Source organism: Varroa jacobsoni, unplaced genomic scaffold (genome assembly GCF_002532875.2).
Source record: "Varroa jacobsoni isolate VJ856 unplaced genomic scaffold, vjacob_1.0 scaffold_1037, whole genome shotgun sequence".
Taxonomy (NCBI): Eukaryota; Metazoa; Arthropoda; class Arachnida; order Mesostigmata; family Varroidae; genus Varroa; species Varroa jacobsoni.
Genome location: NW_019213939.1, coordinates 53,525 through 73,506, shown reverse-complemented (window position 1 = coordinate 73,506; position 19,982 = coordinate 53,525). Strand labels below are relative to the sequence as shown.

Genomic DNA, 19,982 nt, shown 5'->3' with positions numbered 1-19,982 from the left:
TCGTTTTTTGTTGCGATCCGCGCTCACAGAAAAGAAAGATAAGGAGGAAGCTTAATCGGTAATGCAGGGTGCTACAACAAACGACACAGCGATACCTTCATTTCGCGAAATTCTAGCCTAGACGAAACACTAGCTGTCTTCAGTTTTGGGGACTACCATACAATATATATATATATATATATATATATTTCATTTGTTAAAAACATCCTCGACTAGTTTTACTAACTGAAGACATATCATTGTCATGGCAGACTGGACACGAACGTCTATGGGATGCTGATACTAGGCCGATTAATCGAGAAGAGTATGCTTTTTCGTTGAGTGCACATCCGACTATGAAAACTGATCACTTTTTCGAGAGAGAGAGACAGGCACTTTTCCGAGGCCTCTTTTCCTTTTTCTTTCATTCTTCCTTTCTTCTTTTCCGACACCGCAAAAGGTCCAGCCTAGACAGCTGCGCAAAGGCTATGTAAGATGTACTTACAAAAGTTATCAGAGTATGATGGCTAATATCGGCTCATTCTGCTTTGGGTATCTTATTTTCGTAAAATAAAGGAGAAATGGCCTGTGTTAGTCTACAATGGTTAGACGCACAGCTCAGCTAGCATATAATAGTGAGGCACGACTAACTGTTCGACTAGATATCACCATTTCCTGAAAATTTTTCAAAAGTTGACCAAAAGGAGGTATTGATGAAGATTTTGTGTTTTTTCGCCGTGTCAACTCGATTTTGTCAGAAATTGAACTTGCCACTATCTGCTGTAGAATGTTGAACCAAGACCTATTATTTGGTCCAATGTCATTTTTTAGCGATAAGTGACCGATCAGAGTTTTCGCACTTCCTAAACGCATTTAGATCAGTGGACCCAATCTCCACTTCTTCTACTCAACGCCCCGGTAGCTGTCTTAGTTGACGATGTGAAAAAACGGAAATCCTAAAGCAAAGCAGCGCCGTTGCTACACCTCTGGCTAGGCCACGTGATGGACAACTTGAACAAGGCGATTCGAGCTGCTTCCTCTACATTCTCCACTCGACCGCTTTAACACAATCCACAGTATTTTGCACAGCAAGTTATTTTATCGCGGCACTCATATTTTCCATGTCAACTTACTATCGGAAAGCTGAAATCCCCTCTCCTACGCGTTCTCCGTTACAAGCCACCCGCGCACCTCCTTGCTTTCTCTCTCTCTCTCTTGTAGCACTATTTGTCGAACACACGGCGTCTGATATCTGTTCGTATACATGGGAAATGTTACAAAATGAATGCTATGGTGGCTTTCTAGTTCATTTTAATATATTTTTTTTTTGAAAATCAGATTTCATTTACCTATCCATACGCAATTGTTTAGCATTAAAACAAAATATACTTCACTTGTCATATTTGATTCCAAATTATTCCAAATTATCCAAAGGTATTCCAAATTAACGTCACAATAAACTACAATTGTAGGTTGGCATTATAATATCCTGATGGGTATCTTTATAAACAAGCTTTGCATGTTAAATTTAATTTCATTTACATCAAATTGAGTTTCGTATAAGCGTTTTGATCATACAAATGCTAGACCTTTCATATAAGTAATCAAATTTCTAAAACTTATAAAACAAAGTTCACAGGACAAAAAAGGTCTATGGCAATACCTGATTGACCTAAACGCTGGAATGACATCTTACTGCGGCACCATATTAACGTTGAGTGAATATTTCCACATGTCTCTACACTTACTTAAGTCTGCTATTGGTGGGTATCCACCACGAGCTCATTGCCTCTCATCTCTAAACATAAGGGTGATTTATCACGTTTGAAATGGAAACAAGATAATCATAAAATCTTGTTTATACAAGCCTAAGCGTATGGAACTCACGTTGTTCAGCAAATAAAAGTTTTTAATGCGAATGCCTACCACTTCAGACAACGACTGCAGAAGAAGGTCTAAATTAGCCTACTACACCATCCATGTTCGTGCCATAACAATGACGGACGTGAATTTTGAATGGATAATTATATTTCGTTTTAAACTTTATTACTGTCGCTGGCCGCCGGCGGCTCCTAGGTCTCGGTTTGCACGCCAGAGATATAGGACTCAATTTCCGAAATAGTGCGTGGAACCTTTGTGAGGTTTTCACAGCCCGTAGCCGTGATTACAACGTTATCCTCGATGCGAACTCCTCCAAAACCTCGGAATTCCGCTATCTTATCGGGCACAAGAAACTGAACCTGAGCAGGATCCTTAAAAGCCTGATCGAGCAGACAATCGATGAAGTAACAGCCGGGCTCAATGGTTAGAACCATATTCTCCTGCAAAAATTAAAGCGTAAGCATGAGCAATTGATCCTCTGCAGCCTATGCGTAACACCTTCGCTTATTCTCTAACTACTAAAAGTAGATACCGATCTTGTTATGCCCAAAAAAGAAATATGAAATTTACATAAGTTTCGGAACTGTAGAGATCTTAGTAACTACTGAGCATCAAGCACAAAAGATTTAGTACTATAAAAGGTTGAAAAATACTCCAATCGCATTGGAATTCCTGTTTTCATATAGAAATGACTGGCACGTACTTTCAAAGAGAAAGCTGAACATAGTTTCAGCAAGGCTTTTGGCAAGCATCTCTAGATGTTTAGCGCCTCACTTTTTTGTGCACGAGGCGTGCTTCAAATTGAATAATTTCTTTCTCGGTCCTAACCAGTTGCGCTATCGGATCACCGCACAACATGTCCTAACTACCATTAGTTCTAAAGACGCAACAGATATTGAGTTGGCGCCCGTTTGCTCCGGGTTAAAGTGAAGTTGACGCACCTGCAATGTTCGTGCTGTACGTAGATTCCTTAATCCCTTTTGATCCGGTCGTTTTGGACACGTATCGAGGTAACCGCCCACGTCATGGACATCGCAGCCTATCAAGTGGCCTAAACCGTGCGGCATGAACACGGCCCCCAGACGAGCCGACATCATGGCTTCCAAATCTCCTTGTAGCAATCCGCCAGCGATAAGGTCACCTAAGATTTTCCTGTGATATTGCCAAAATTGATACGGATGTTCGCATAAAGTAGAAGATATAGGCACCGTTTCGTATTAATATGTGCTTCTGTACATTTGGCACTGATTTAAAGGAAAAACCTCATAGTGTTTTAGTTTTTGTTTTACAGAGACAGTGGGCAGTAACAAAGAGCATCCTTCATCACCTTTCTGCAAGGAGATGCATGTCTATCCAACTAACTCCGGGTTTGACTGCTTTCATCACAGCCTTGTTTGCATGGTACACCGCCTGGTATATTAGCCGCTGTTTGTCACTGAACTTTCCGCTGACGGGGAACGAGCAGGTAATATCCGAGCAATAGCAGCTGTACTCACAGCCCATATCAAAGAGGCACATATCTCCTTCATGTAGCGTCCGCGTATTGGGTGCACCTGCGTGTCCATAGTGGAGGACAGCACTGTTTTCTCCAGTAGCTGCGATACAGGTGTAGCACACGTGACGGGCGCCACCTTCTGAGTAGCAGTGGTGCAAAAAGAGACTTTCCAGTTGGTATTCCTTCATGCCAGGTCGAACAGTTCGCATCACCTTTTTATGGGCTTCAGAGCTCACCTCGTTGGCATACCGGATTACCGCTACTTCCTATAGCCACAACGTAAATTTAAGAAGACAGACTTGTATATAACGTGCTAGACCGAATAACACACTGGCCACTAAAAAAAAACAACAAACATTTAAAGAGTTATTGACCCTGACGCTGCAACGTCTTATACCTCAGGGGTTTTAATCACACGAAGTTCGCAAATCTCGTTATAAAGGAGCGAACGGTCTGTTTTGAATTGATCGATGTCGTTGAAAGTTGCTGCCGCCGTCTTTAATTTAGAGTCGGAATTGACACCTTCAAGTAAGTAGATCATCTGAGCGTCCTTTTCCTGAAATGGATAAAATATGGTTTGGAAATCATACTTTTCCCTTTCTATCATTAGAGCTACCTGCAATCGATCTCAAAAGCGAAGGGTTACCGCACCTAACGATTTGGTGCAAAATTCACTCAGTGCTGCTGTTAACTGAAATCCTTGTAATACTGTTCGGTGCTATAGAGAAGGAAGACAGCGTCGAAGCAATTGTGGCACCATCTTGTGTATAACAGCTTACAACCAAGTCGGCAATCGAATTATAATGAAATCGTTTGAAAAGATATATCTATATATCTGCTTGAATCGTAGATATGTCTATAATGCACGCATACATATGATGTGTGCATAATAATTCTGCCAACTTTCGATCCATCAAAATGAAGATCTGCCGAACCTTGAAGAACGCGACAATTTCGTCTGTGTAACGCACTTCATCAGTACCATATTTCGCTTTGAATTCTTCCGTAGAAAGAATATGTCCCAACCAGACGGCGTATTCGCAAGGCCGACGTGGTACAAATAGAACTGATCGACCGGTCTTCACCTATAATAATAAAAAGTATTTATTAAAATAAAACATTCACTTAGACTATACATTATTACAATCCCATTTTTGATAACTTGAACTATCTTCAATCAGAAAAATACTTTGGCTTTTCTGGTAATAGCTTTGATCTGCGCCATTTAATAATGCCTGACTTTCTACTGGATCACGCCAAAGATTTCGAAAGTCTTTTCAGCCTTCAATCGAACAAATCTTTTTTTTCAAACCTAAATAATATTTTTCTTACGCAGTAAAGATAATATGGTAATAGCAGTAGTTGTTTGCATACTTCGTATTAGACTAGCTAACGACTACATGACCCACCGTAAGGCTCTGCTCTTCAGAGTGATTATTTAGAATGGTCTTGAAGGCAGGAATCAAATTAAGCTTTAGAGCTTTATCACCACTTCTAATGATATACATGTTTACACTCGCTATTTTCCTATAAGGAAATTTAAGGTAAAAGAAGAATTATCCATATAGTGCTTCTTCGTACAGCAGTATTCTAAGCACCGAGCCATAAAATAACTAATAGTAGTTACATGACAGTTTAAAAGCTAAAAAATCCGTTTCGCGTCTCGTTGAACAGAATACAATATAATCATACAAATGGCATTGAATTATATCTATAATTAAATAAATAAGAGTAATAATAAATACAAATTTTTAAAAAAATCTATAAATAAACAAAGAACATAAATAAAAAATAAATTATATGTGACTCCGGCGAAGATCATTCACATGATAGCGTTAGTTAAATGCCGTTATAATAACAGTAGCCGGCATTATAGCTCATTTCGTAATGTTATTACTGTAATATTACCGTAATTTGTTTTCAACCTTATCAGGTACCTTATATGTAAATAATACAAGCATTCCAACTTCAAGTTTTTATAAATTATCAAAGCAGAAATTAAAATACGAAACACGGAGCGCTACGACTCCGCTGTTTCTCGGACACAAGTTATATACACAGATAATATGCTTTAGATATATGTACTGTTACTAGATTTAATCTTGCTGTCGGAAACTGGTCTTCCAGGCCAGTTCTCAACATTTTTTACTGCCGTTAGTGAGGAGGTGTACTTAGTGTAAACAAATAAAACGACGATCCCATTCCTGTGTAGCTTTCACAAGTTAGAAGCTATCTGTTACGGCCGATATTGAGAGAAAACCAAGGAGATTACTGCTACGGACCTCGACTGCACCGAGGCAATCGGGCTCTTCGGCACCGAACGCCCAATGGAAGAATGACTCTTGACGGAAAAGATTTTCCCTATCCGTGCAGTACAAAAATGAAGATTCACCGCCCTTCAGTAGTACAAACGATTTTTCCTGCAAACAAAGGCAAGCATCATGAATGATGCTGTTAGATTCATCTATATCATAACCAACAAAGTTGAAACCTCAGCTCAACACTTTATCCAAAGAAAACACTTCTTCCTGAAAATGACAGACAACCCTAAATACGCTTACAACTATCTAAAATTTTGCGACTCATAATAGCAGTAAAATTCTATACTACGCGTTGATGTACGTAAAATCACGGATAAATTAGTTTCCTAGGTTCCCCTTTTGTCCTGAGACAGTTGCACATAAAGAACACGCACATTGGAGAGTTTTTTATTGCAATGAACTTATGTTTTCATTATTCGCTAGTCTTGCTACAAAAATGACTGCCTGTATTTTTAAAATAAACCTACACTCATCATGGCGGATTTAGACACTTCGTCTTTGAAAAACGGCAAAGATTAGCTTGTGTTTCATGTCTACAGGGTAAGAAACGCGACAGGAAACGCACCGTACGGACTCTAAAACTACTTGAGAGAATGTTCAAGAGTGCGTCTTTGACAATACTGCGTTTTGTCTAGCGGCTAAATTTAACATGGTGGTAAATCAATAGCTCGCACTGCACTGAAAGCAATCAGGTCAGCTTTCTGAAGAAAGTATTCCTGAGCTTCCACGAACGCGCTCCGAGCGTTGTATCCAGAAAACACCGCCATACGTCTTGCAAAAAAGCGCACTCAATAACGAAAAGGCTTATGAGAACGTTCTAAGAACGACGGTATAAGTTTCCAAGATTACCATGTAGACTAAACGTTTTCCATCAAAATGATGCATGCCTTCATACGGGCAAATCAGCGCAGCAGTGGAGCGGGCTTGCTGACCAAGTTTGAAAACCAGGCCTTGTGGCCGTCTTGCTACACAGAATTGAATCCAGTGCATGACTGCACCACGTATGACCTAGCAAGGATCTACAAAAGTCTCAGCAGAGCAAAATCGGCTCGCTCACTGTTTTTATTTAAAAGATGTTCAAAATAAATATAATGAAGTAGCTTTTAGTATAGGCTTACCCACCACACCAATTAGTACTAGTGAAAATTCTGCAGGAAGATATTGATAACGCTGATAACAAAAGTCAGCACAAAATGTTACTGAACAAGGCAATGAGCAATAGCGTCTAGCGACGGACGGTAAGATAAACCTACCTGTATCACGTAAGGCTTTGCGAGCAAACGCGCACTCAGCCGTTGCCGATTCTTTAGATACAAAGTCATGGGGACCTGAAGGGTTTTGAGACCCCGAAAGAATGCCGGTTCCATCTCCTAATAAGGAAGTAAAATGGCTGTTAGCGTTAGTCTCGAACAAAGTACCTATTAGAAAGATGAGTGAAGCGAATGTGCTTAACCACTATAGTTAACTGCGTATTTTTAGTATCATATATTCGGTACAGCGTCCATGTTCGTAAATGTATATACAATGCGAGAGCTCTTGCTAGATCGTAGTGATTTGAATTTTTCTTCAGACATCTATTGCATGTTACCGTTAGTATTATAGCTTTCAAATAGTCAGTGGCTAACGCATTCGCCAGTTGTGACTCAAGCTAGTTATGCTACTATTCTCTACAATAACGGGCCTCCCCTAAGCCCTTCTCCGATACGCACCACGTTCACGAGCCGCCTATCACGGCGGAACGGAATAAGTCAACTTATATCACTTTGCTAGTCACACGCGTAAGTGATTAACACCGATAAATACATTCGCTAGGAATAGGAGCTAGTTAATTTGACTAGAGATCCGCCTGCAACGAATCGGCCTCATCCAGACGGATTGTACTAAGCTTACGATAACTAACAGGATAAGTATTCAGAAAGTTAGATATAGGCTATTAAATGATCGTCTGCTCAGTTTAATTGATTCTTAGCCAACCGGATCTCAAAATACGTATACGAAATTTCATACTGACGTCAATAGTTATGGCTCTGACCAGCAATTTTTCATGACATGTAATAGAATTGCAATCGAGCATGCAACATCATAATTGGTGAATATGGAATACGATTCCGAGCGCAGCTAAACTGTCCAAATACATTAAATTGACATTAATAAATTCAGCGATCGAAAACTCCATCCGACCTTTCATACATTACAGACGTACGCCGGCGATTAAATGCGCCATGAAATCTTTGAAGATACAAATATTTCATGGCGCGTTTGGAAAGAAGAACATCTTTCCACAACACCCCTATTGAATACTCAGGAAATTACTCTGCTCTTTTAAAAATGCGTTGCAACGCACCAGTTTGCCTAGCTTTTGTTCGCATCAGTAAATACTGCGGTCGATAATTCATTGGTGAAGTTTACTATTTGGCAAGCTCCTAGAAGTGTACCGGTCACCTGAAGAAGTCTCCCTAAATCGTTTTGACATAGTATAAACGTCCTGGGCTTAGAGTAGGAAGGTCACATGGTTCAAGAAGATTTGACTACACGCTCAACACTTCTAAGAAAGTGAATTTGTCGAGCTAATTCATTATCTGCTTTGTAAATAAAAAAAAAGCTTACATTAGGTAGCGTGGGTATTATAATCCAGTTGAAAAATGGGCACGATATCATAACAACGGCATTTTGTAGTCAGTTTATCAAAGCTTGATGATAAACTCTCGATAGACGCTAAGTCAGATTTGATAGGCATTAAGAAATAGGTAATTTTTCTGCCACGTATCGACAAAGTAGTGCGTACCTTAACTTTTGAAAGGCCATCAAAAATGACAATGGTAATATAATCGTTGGATAATATCCGTTCGACAGAACGTAAATTTGAATGTACGGCTCAACGTTGTACACTTAATGTTCTTTATATTTTCCACACTTATTTTGTGGGAGCTGAAACTCTGCGGCTTTTCATGTATATTATGAACTTAAACTAAAAGAAAAGTCGGAACCATAACTGTTTTATTGTTGTGCATCAAAATCCTTCTGAAAAGGAGGTTTACTTTAATTATTGATGCACAACTCTATAAGTTACAAATAGACGCGTTAAATAAATCTTCACCAACGTAGATAGGAGCTAAAGAGACAAGAAGCTTCTCTCGAAAAAACTGATGATCTCTTGAAGAAATTAAAAGGTTTCTTTGTTTTAGCTGAATATAGGCAAGGGCACTATTATAGAAGCCTGGTTTATCGTGTGGGTGCAAATACATTGAAATGTGCTTACAGTTCATAAACGACTAAGAAATATGAAGCTCATGAGTGGTATATTAATTTTGAAGCAAAGTTTCATTAAAAAGAAAACGAGTCCCCTTCGGTTCATAATTTGTCACTGCTCTGTATTGGGCGAAGCCACAGTTCTTGGTGGCAAATATAAAGAATTGATATTCCATTTTAATCGTCTTACATGTGAAGTGATAGCTTATTGATACCATCTATACACCACCATATATACAAACGGCGTAGAATGTTAAGATGCATTTTGTTTAAGAAAAATTCCAATTAGTGGATGAAATATTTTTTTTTATATTGTAAAAAAATATAGCATTAATTTAGTATAATGAACACTGTATTTTGCCTATTTAAAGATGATATATGCTACCTATACACTTTACGCAAAGTCTATTATCATCAAAATGATTCTGATCTACATACTTGGTTTGAAGTAAAAGTTGTCATCTCCTATACATGTTTCTAAAATCGAAACACATCAACTGGTCGAAATTATTAAAGTCAATTCACTCATTTTTGAGTCGGTGATATCGTAAATAAACATTCTACTTTTGATCCTCACTTAAATTGGGTGAGCATTGCATGTTTCGTTATACCCGTCCCTTGGCATGATCTATCAAGCCTTTCACAACCATATTTCAAAGTAAGAAAGAGAGTAGCTGAGACGTATTTTCTTTTCTGATTTTACTTTTCCCAATCGATTAAGCCCTGCAACCTAGAGTTGTTGGTATAATCCTGAATTCTGAACGCGAGGTCTTCAGTAAGCTCGATACAGCTTCCACTGTTGTTCGATTCGAGGTGGCCTAGGTTCAAAACAAAGCTCAAACGCATGGCTTTGTCCTTGCGAGACCTGACCGTCTAAACCAATACTTAAAGACAATAGGATCGAATATGAAACTCAAAACACCTAAATATTTAACTATCACGTTCTAATTATCCTGTGTCCTGTTGACTTATTAATTATATAATATATAACTTAATATATAACTTAATAATAATATATAACTTATAATTATACTCGCTTCATTGGTTTCACAAGCGGCTTGATCTCTATACAGAATTTTAAAAGTCAAGATCACCTTTAGAGATAAATATATAGAATAGAGAAAAATGTAGATGTCATTTTTCTTCTATCAATCATGTAATTCTCTCATTGCAATTTAGCCCTTGATATGTTATCTTTTTGTAGTCACTATATTTATCTCTAAAGGTGATCTTGACTTTTAAAATTCTGTATAGAGATCAAGCCGCTTGTGAAACCAATGAAGCGAGTATAATAAAAACATCCATATTTCCACGAATTCACACGAGAATTTCCTGCGTAAGATACTTTAATATCATCAAAAATGGATGCATAGCTCGAAAAATGAAACTTACAGTTTAATGTTACGTAAATCTCTCATTCGTTCCTGCAAAAATCATTTCAGCACGGAAAAGTTGCTATCAAGCCGGTACAGTTCGTTTTCGTTAAGTTGTGTGTGACTAAAAAACCTGCTTTACATCTTTAGGCAGAGTTTAGTGTATTTCGACACCGTAGTTTTTGCACGCTGAAGTATTCTCAGCCTATTTTGTTTACACTGTATATATGTATGTATATATATATACATATGAATCATTCGAAATTGAAAATAGAAAGGCCGACACTTGTCGTTCAGAAAACTGTCTTTTTTAAGTCAAGCGCTTCTTTTACGAATTTTTCTAAATTAATTTTCATCAGAGCGTCAAGAGGATGCAGAAGAAAATTGTGCGATCGAGCCAGAATTGATATATAATATATATAACACGTATATATATGTAATGGTAAATCACCAAACTTCACAAAACTTATTGCGTTACAGGAGTATTTATTAGTTTAAAGAGAATACTGGAAAAGGTACAGGATTTATTCGCTTACTTTTCTCCATCACTGAATTTGTTTCTGCTCGATTATTCATAAAAGGACTTGGAAATAGTAACGTTGGTTGCTAGCTGGCCTCAACAGCACCTTTGAAAGACAATTTTCAGGCATTTTCCTCACCTCGTCGGAAATGTTCACATTCACGTGAAAAAGTACACAAAATTAATACATACTGGAGGTTTACATGAAACGCGCTTTCTGAACTAGCGGCGTACTGCACACGCAACTGATGGGTAGACAAAAACCTCTAAGAGTATTCAAGACACAGTTTTACTTGACCGCCTTCGGCTCAAACTCGATCGATGTTAGAGCAAAAACTCTAGGGAACAAGCGGAACGGTAGGCGATAAGAGCTTCTACGCTTTACTGAGATCGTGGCCAACCCGCGATCTCACTTTTATACTCGTCGCGGCAAGAAAGCGTTCTAATGAACTGATTTCTTCCCCTGAAAAATCGACTTAAAAGTAATCACAAAGGCTTTGCACGAATTCTATTTCACTATTTCGAAATAGTATGCACCCTCTGGTCATCTGATCATTCTCGCTCCATAGCCGATCATTAGACAATCGATTTGATCTTTTTTCATTACAGTACAGAACATTGCTGATCTCGCCGACTCCGATCCGAGCTCTAATAGCTCCTCCGGTCGATCACTTTAGACGAAATTAGAATAAATTAATTTAGCTTGGTTGTTAGGAGGTAGACGGGAGAGGCCTACTAACACTACTAAGTTATTCGAATTCAAATAAACTCTAGCAGGCTCTAGCAGGTTTATTACAGCGGGCTGTTTATTACAGCGGGCATGCGTTCACCCATTACTAGTGGCATTAGAAAAATGCCAGTTCTTTCTGAAACAAAAGAGAAAACTTGTGACCGCAAAAAACAATATATTGCTTTTGAAATGTGAATGAAGATTATCTATTATGCAATCTTCCTTATACAGGACGAACTCCCACCAAAATTAAAAACTTCTTTTTACCCGAAATCAATGATTTTTGTTACCTTTAGTTATCATGCGGCTGCCGAAGAATCCGAAAAAGGTTTTCATAAGGCCAACCGGAAGGTTCTTTACAGAGTTTAAATTTGAAAGGCTCAAAGATTCCTCAAAGTGGCTTGAAAGCGATTTTAATATACCTGGATTTCTTATGTAGAAGCTAATGGCCATCTTGAGTAAAAAAAATATATTCACTGCCAAATGGGTTACCCCAGATAAGCTCCAACAATTCTTTTTTAAGATTTTTTACACCTCCTAGGGCTTTTGATCGTTGCAAGTTTTCGCATTTTTGGAACTTCTGACACGACATCAGCTCAAGATTTAGCTACGCTGGAATTTTTATATGTCGCGTATTTGAGCAATATCGTTACCCGTTTACACCAACAAATATTATTTTATGTACAGTTATTATTAAATTATTTGCAAATTGAAAAGGGAATATATTGAAAATTACAAGTGGTAGTATTGGTCCCATATTAAAGCTGTAATCGCGATGAACGGCGCTCATGTTGACAAAACGTCCCCTCTAGAAATAATACTTTAGCATATACGAGAAATTTTATTGTGGGGTCTTGTTTGCAGTCTTAAAAACAATTGACAAGAACAAAAATCCAGACTTGAAAGTCTTGCCCTGTATAGCCACTGACGCACATTTATTGTCAAGGTCAGATTAAATATATGTAGTAGTTAAGAGCACATCTGCGTTCTTAACTAATGTATGTTCTAACTAAGCATGTTAAGGCCCTTTTTTCGCTCAGCAACTATCTATTTTTGAAGTTAACCCAAGGCAATCTTTGTTGAACTCAAAAAATCGAGTCGAGTGCGTTAGTCGAATCGAAAACTTCCTTCTAAGCGTAGTAAGTCACTTACAAATGGCGCGCTAAACTACAGAGTGCTTGCCATCCATGCCGAACCTGATTCGACTTATTTAGTTAGCTTTTTGACCTCAATGGAATAGGTATAGAAAATACTGTGTTTAAACTGAGAGTAACACACACAGACATACTCATTCTCAACTCACATAACATACCCGTTATTAAATTCAAAGAAAACATGCAAGAACTTTATATACAAGGAACTGTAAATCTCAGTCATTCAATTCGATTGCTTGTTAGCGACTGTATAAAGCGACGCATTCTGGTATAAGGTCTTGTTTTCGAGCAGGTATAAAGTTGTCGCCCTTCGCTACTAATGGTTTCACCAAGAAATCTTCTGTGATTCTCCCATATTGCTAGGCTAGCAATTGTCAAGTCATATGCTGCTAGGACAATCTTGTAAGATATTTCCGATGAAATTATTTAAATGTTTATTTGCTGGTATCACACTTCTTTTGGTGCAAAGGGGACAGTCGTTCATCATTAAGATGTAAACTCGATCAAGTACCGTAATCTACTTTTTTCCTCCGACACCTGCTATCGAAGAAAATAACTCTCAACGAGTATTTTCTAGCTCTAAGATGGAATACGTGCTTAAATCGTACCAGCTGTTTGCCAATATGCGAAAGAACTCAAGTATGAGTTCTTATAATTATAAATTTAAGTGAAAAGCTTACAACAACCGAATCATGCAGAAATATTGGATTTTAGTTATGTTATATTAAGACGACTCTGACGGTTTTTGTTTTGAAGTATATAGCAAACAATAAACCACAGTATCTTCATGTTTGATAAAACAGTTCACAAATTTCCCTGAAAGCGCGAAGTAAAATATGCCTACACTGACGCTTGATAAAAATGATCCTAAAATAAAGACTAACTACCTAATGACTTCTTATTTATCATAGCGTCATGTGATCGTGCTCGAAATTTGAATGCGGGTCTAATTCAGATTAAGCCTCCAATACACCGCCCAACAATTGGAGAAATGGTCCCACAATTTTTGTTTAATTACGAAATTATTATAAACGAGAAAAACTTCTAACCGGCGCAGACTTTTTCCTTTTTGCGAGAGGAGGGGTTGGATCAACTGTAAAAGAGGTTTCCGCTCAATCTTCTAGTACGCAGCACTCGTTATCGTCGCAAACGGTCGACGCCCAAATAGTTGAATCAATGACCGGAAACGCAACAGTTGTCTGCAGAAAAACAAATTAACACGAACTTTCTAGCTGGATTCTGACACCTCAAATGTAGACAGTTGAAAGACAACCTTTAAATATACGTCCCAAATCTACACCATACAGCTCTATCAGTGCCTTTTATTTCGTAAACGGACGATTATCGTAGCGCTGTGTACCGATTCTCATCCAGCTGGTGATGGTCGGTGTTTGTGTCTAGTAACCTGAATGGCGTGTGTGTGGCATTTTTGAAGCAAAGGCGCGACTAGTGGTTGGTTTTTTGCCAACTTAAATTTGAAAAAAAGAGCATAAATCAAGTTAATACACAGTACAATATTAGCATTAGAAAAACATAACATTTTAGCTGTACCACACTGATGATATTTGCTAAGGTGCTCAAGTTCTTATTTGTTAGGATTTGTATAATAGCGTCTTCATTTGAATAAAATTCTATATTGAAACAAATATGCATTCCAGTGATACAAGCTACTATAACTAAACATAAAATAAATATCACTAAAAACCACGGGACATGTGTGATGAAATAAATAAACAATAAACATCGTTTTTCATGAGAAACATATTTATTATCTAACACGACGAAAGGGTTGAGCCCAGTCTAGCAGTCATTGAAACAAAGCCATCACAGCCTAGGCTGTTGGTACGAATGTACTAATTAGGATTATCAAATATACTACTGATGACAATTTTATTTAAGTGCTAAACTTGCAATGCAAATGGAAGCTTTTCAGCCTGTGCTGCTGGTGCTCATCGCTATGAAATCTGTGTCCGCCCATTTGAGACACCCGTGAGTCGGAATAATTATCTTTCCTCTACTTGAACTTTAGAACTGTCACTCAGCGCTGTGTGACACAGATGGCTATCTTTTATGCTTTCAAAATGTGTTCGATCCCAATATAACTATGATATCAAAGTTTCTTTCTACCGCGCAGGTCACAAGTATTTTATTAATGCGATCTTGTTATGTCGCCGACACGGTTTTTTTGCTGGAAAAGCATGGAAACTATTTCAATTTCGTACTGCCTGTTAAAATTTCATTGTGTTTCAAAAAGTCCTGGCAGCATTGCTTCAGCAGCTAAAAAGTTAATCTAGCTCCGTAAAGCTATACATTCTTGGGTTGATATAGTCCAGAAGAAGGCAATTAGCCCCATAGTGTTTCAGTGAACTTCTAGAGCTTTTGATGATAATACCGTAACAAGACAGAAAGCTATCCTTACATCATATATCTTATATACATCTTCACTCGTCTACAAAAGACAGGAGAAGTTTCGAAGAACAAATAGCCTGCCAAAATACCAACACGGACCCTTGGAATAGCGCGGTGTTAACTCCAAGTTGCTTTTTTTTTAATTGAAAGCAATAAACAATTATAAGTAGAATGATGTACTACATTGTAACTAAATATGCAGTCCATGACTTCTATCAGTTACTTTGCCCGACCGACGGCTATGACAAGGCAAAGGATACCTGTCCTATATTGTGCAAACGAACGTCAAATGATAACGTAACTGGCAGGATTAACGATGGTGAATTTTTAACATGTTTTGTGGACGGTAATGATCATATGAACTGACATGTATATATTTAACCGACTTGAAATGAAAGTAAGTTTATATGATCGCCACCGTGCCCGTGCTATATATAGTTTTGAGCCGTAAAACCATCTACACAAAAATAGTAACTATGATATGTTTGTGTTAGTTCGATTTTACATCTCGCTCTAGCTATACGTGTGCATTATTATTATCGTCGCAGTTTTCTCTGCGGCTATCGCTATCATGATCGATCGTTCATTGTTGTCATCGTCACCTTGTAGATTTCCGAATGTGTTAATTCTTCATTTTCTCTTAATTAGCTAAATAAATAAAGTGGAGGGAGTTTGGGTGTGTTTTTTTAACATTTCTCGAACCTCTACTCGCTGCCCATCCATTGCGTTCTCTTTTTTTTTTGTCTTTTTATATATCTCACATCTGTTTCTCTACTTTTTTAAGCGGGCCCTGGGCGACAAAGTTTCGAACAATCTCGACATCAGTGCTTCAATTGTGCGGCGATGCGGGACACAAAACGTGCCGAACGTTCCGCTTCTCATTGTTGGTTACCACGGTTACTACCAATACTACCCCCGTCTTGTTCTATTCACGCACAACGTTAGCTCGCGCACCAGTAACAGCAGTTCGGGCTGAGAATGAACTGTGGTTTGGTTCTTGCCTCTTAATGAATTCTCTGTCCCCTTATCCGTCCTCCTCTCACATTTTTTTTGCTTCTTGCTTCCCTATAGCCGCTCAGACCGAACTTTGTCCAGTAGCTCCCAGCTACATTCATTCACTCATTTACTTTCAGGGGTCCGCAGGCATACTCGCATGGGGATATTCGCTGATTGCAGTGTATAAACACACCAGACGCACATGGCTGGAATGAATCGGGAATCGTCTTTTATGAGTCGGATCTTTCCCGCTTACTTACTGAGCTGTAATATAGCCAGCGCGAGTCATGGCTCATCGTCTCATTCATTCATTAGCATTTCCAATGCCTTCACAATTCAGGCTCGAGCTTGCAAGCTTTGTAAACGGCTTCGAGAGTTGATTGGTCTAGAAGGCAGGGGATGGCTTCTACTTGCTAAGGATTCAGTGCAGCGCAGTTACTACACCAAAGCCTGTACCTCGTTGTCGCCGTTTGCACCAAAAGGCAGCGCGCATCGGCATTTTCTAACACTCGGCTGAGAATCCTTTTCGTTGGGTTAGTCGTTGTGTGCATCGCTGGCCTAACCTCCCTATGACCGCTGGGACTGTCGGGCTTAACGGAACCATTTGAGACACCAAGTGGCCTTGAAGTGGATGCTAGGAACACCGCTGCGACTGCCGTTAGCTTCTTTGTTGTAACACGCTCACTCCCGCAGAGCGCGTCGGAGACCCAGCGGAGCAATGGAAAATGAAAGTTTATTCAGAGAACAGGAACCGAAAGGGAGCTGTGCAGTTCAGCGTGTGACGGAAGCAAGACGCTAAGGTGCTCGCCATGGTACTGCGGCGTTAATCTTCGAGGCTTCGAAATACTTCTTGTAGCAATGTTGTGGTGAAGGTGCCAACAAGTGCGGTGTATTGAGAGGTTGATCTCTACGACACTGAATAGTTACTAGTCAGCCCTCAGTGCAGACAAATCGACACGTACTAACCAGAGGGAGAGACGAAGAACGCGACTGGGAAGAAACTTCATTTGTGGAGGGCAACATGACGGAGCAACGAACCACGTATGCTAATGAAGTGCGGAAAAAAGAAGCAGAACTGCCCCGCTTTTGAGCTATAGTACAACGACGGACCAGCTTCTATCTGTTCGTCTATTTGCCCGCCCGCTTGTTTGTCTCAGTCTCCCTGCCATAGTAATCCGCGAATCCCCGCAAACACGGTAAGTAATAGTATTTATTTAACATTCACAGAAGACATCTCGCCTATTTTCTCTTGAAAAGATTAGTGCTGACCTATTCCCGTCACTTGTAAAAACATATCGTCTTATAAGGAATCAACCATACCGGCATTATTCGGGACACGACTGGCTACCATATATCTTTCATAAGTGAAGGACGTCGTTCTGAAGATGCAAAATGATTAAAGTTATTGGTAGTATGGGTAACTATTTTTGCCGAATGCCACAGTTATTTGTTTGAACAAATTCTGGGTTACTTTAGGACGGCAACAGTTCAATCTCGTTAGAAAACAAAGTCGGGATTTTTCACTCGACGTCAGACATACACGTGGGCCACATATGCATCTTTATGCTTTGGATGAACACATTAAGGTATTAAAAAATATCCGTAACAAAAAGAGAAAACGAAAATGCCTATTAAAGTTAGTAGTACATTTAGACTACTCTGTCAGAAATCGAATACAGTTACACAGCAGTTCCTTGAGTGTGTTTATGGAACGGGATTGAGCCAGGCCAGGTGTTAAAACTTAAAACAGGTCTATACGAAGCATATCACTTTGCGGTAACCATTGAATCATCTTTCAAATAAGAATAGTCCAGTTTGCTATCACATCGAGGGGATCAGTTAGATCGATGATTTTTACTCGCAGAAATGGAGGTACACACTTATATACACGAATTTAATTACTTTCTTGATCAACTCCGTCTAATTCCCTGATATTAGATGTCTTGAGACGGAAAAACAGGTCCTCATAAGAATCGCCTACTATCTTTCTATATTCTGCTGCCAAGATGGTTTCTCATTTTGAACAGACAAGACTGGCCGCAATCCCTTCAGTTCATTCTTCCATCTTCATTTAGTCGGTAAACTCTCATACATTGCCAATTTGTTGAAGGAGGATGTGCATGGCTATTAGTACGTACGGCTTACGTTTAGCGCCATATACATTCTCATTATTTCGAATTCTAGTCAACTTTTGTACTGCGACACCCGCTCGTACGTTTTGTCGTTTTAATGCAAAGATATTGAAGGAAAATTCTACGCTCACTTGTTGATTTTCACCAGTAGTTTCACGAAATAATAACCGTTCATTTGATACGGGGTGAAAACCATTTCGTAAAGGCATTTCATGGAATGGCACCTGCTTCTGGCCCCCGTAGGCTTAATAAATTGCTACCTACCTCAAGGTAAATTAGGGATAATCGTTAAGAATAAAGGAGGTCATACTTTAAGTTTACTAAACTAGACTTTAAGAAATTACTTGTTATTTTGCCATAGGGTGATGTCGATTTATGTCTCAGTCATTAATAATAGCAATAGCAATATACGAGGACAGTGTCCATAAGGTCAAAGATTCAATAGGGCGCCCAACTCTAGAAATGCCTGCAAATGGCATTTTAGGCATATTAAAGGATAACTCTAAAATTCATTTCACTGAGCCATGCTTGCAAAACACCGAAACAGCGATAACTCAAGCTATGGCCCCTTCTAGGCAAAAAAAAACGGCGCGCCTAAATATTTTTTGGACCTGGTTCGGTTGTCACACTTACCAAATAACATAATTACATTTCAGTGCATTCTACATAACAATATGGATCTGTGGGTATGACAAAATTTGAAACAGTTAGAACACAATTGCCTAATTTTTATGATATTTTTTTGTGCAAGATAAATATAAGCTTAAAAAATGGATCTTAACCCCCGATCAAAAAAATTAGCCATAACACTAAATAGGTAAGAAAACTTTTTGGCTAACTCCGGAGAAAAAATCCGTCATAAATAAATTACATTTTCCCTCTGGTTCATGGTCATTGAGACCTTGTAGTGTATACAGTGAAACGAAATAGTCCAGTTAAACGAGGAGATTGATTCATACGTACCAGCAAACGTTCAATAAGACATTTGTTATACATAAATTGCATCCCTTAAATGATTTCCTTCGATCCAAAAAACTGCGTTCTCGAAGCTCCTTATGTGCTATTTTCTAGACTAGCGTTAACCCAAACGTTCCTTTTTTTGCCCTTTCCCAAATCCGAAGGAAAGCAGTGGGAAAGGAAGAATGGTTAGATGCCCCGCATCGCCTAAGCCAATCTCCTCGCAGTTACGCCGTGCCTTATCAGGGGCATCTATGCACACTATAATGATATCCCATTCCTCTTAAATTGTATACTGTCTTGTGGCTGACAAGAAAAATATAGTAATAATGACTTGCCCCACAAATTTCACCACATGTTCTAAAACTCGTTTGCTGTCCTCAGTGCATTTCCGTTACTGCATATCTAGTAGAACCGTAGCAAAAACAATTTAGAAAGATCCCGGGATAGGTTGCTAGCAAGTTTGAATGGGGACATACACACGCTAATTAACGTACCCAAGAAGCGTTCGTGCATGTGAAATGTGCTTGAACCAGCATGTGTGTGTTTGTAAACAAATGACCGGATAACAAATACGATTATGATGTCCTCTGTCACAGATATCGGTTTGCCTTAGTAATGGATATAGTCGTTCTTAGGTTACTCTTACGGCTTTCGTTTTCCATGAGCAGCCTTTATCTAGGTTAGCTTTCGTCACACAATATATTATATTCATCATCCAAGGCAAATCAGAACCATATTAGCCTAACCTAAATGAGCTAATACACAGAAATGCGTGAAAGCAAC

General features: G+C 38.8%; 1 protein-coding gene across 1 annotated transcript; it reads right to left on the bottom strand.

Annotated features, from left to right (window-relative positions):
• Positions 1 to 1,277: 1,277 nt before the first annotated feature.
• Dip-C (dipeptidase C) lies at positions 1,278 to 14,100 on the bottom strand. The gene is made up of 8 exons (XM_022843084.2): positions 13,752 to 14,100; positions 6,930 to 7,046; positions 5,638 to 5,775; positions 4,291 to 4,440; positions 3,753 to 3,911; positions 3,188 to 3,621; positions 2,802 to 3,012; positions 1,278 to 2,300 (listed from the first exon to the last, which is right to left on the bottom strand). Exons 2-8 carry the CDS (start codon positions 7,041 to 7,043, stop codon positions 2,052 to 2,054), a joined length of 1,455 nt encoding a protein of 484 aa, XP_022698819.1. The 5' UTR covers positions 7,044 to 7,046; positions 13,752 to 14,100; the 3' UTR covers positions 1,278 to 2,051.
• Between the last annotated feature and the right edge of the window lie 5,882 nt (positions 14,101 to 19,982).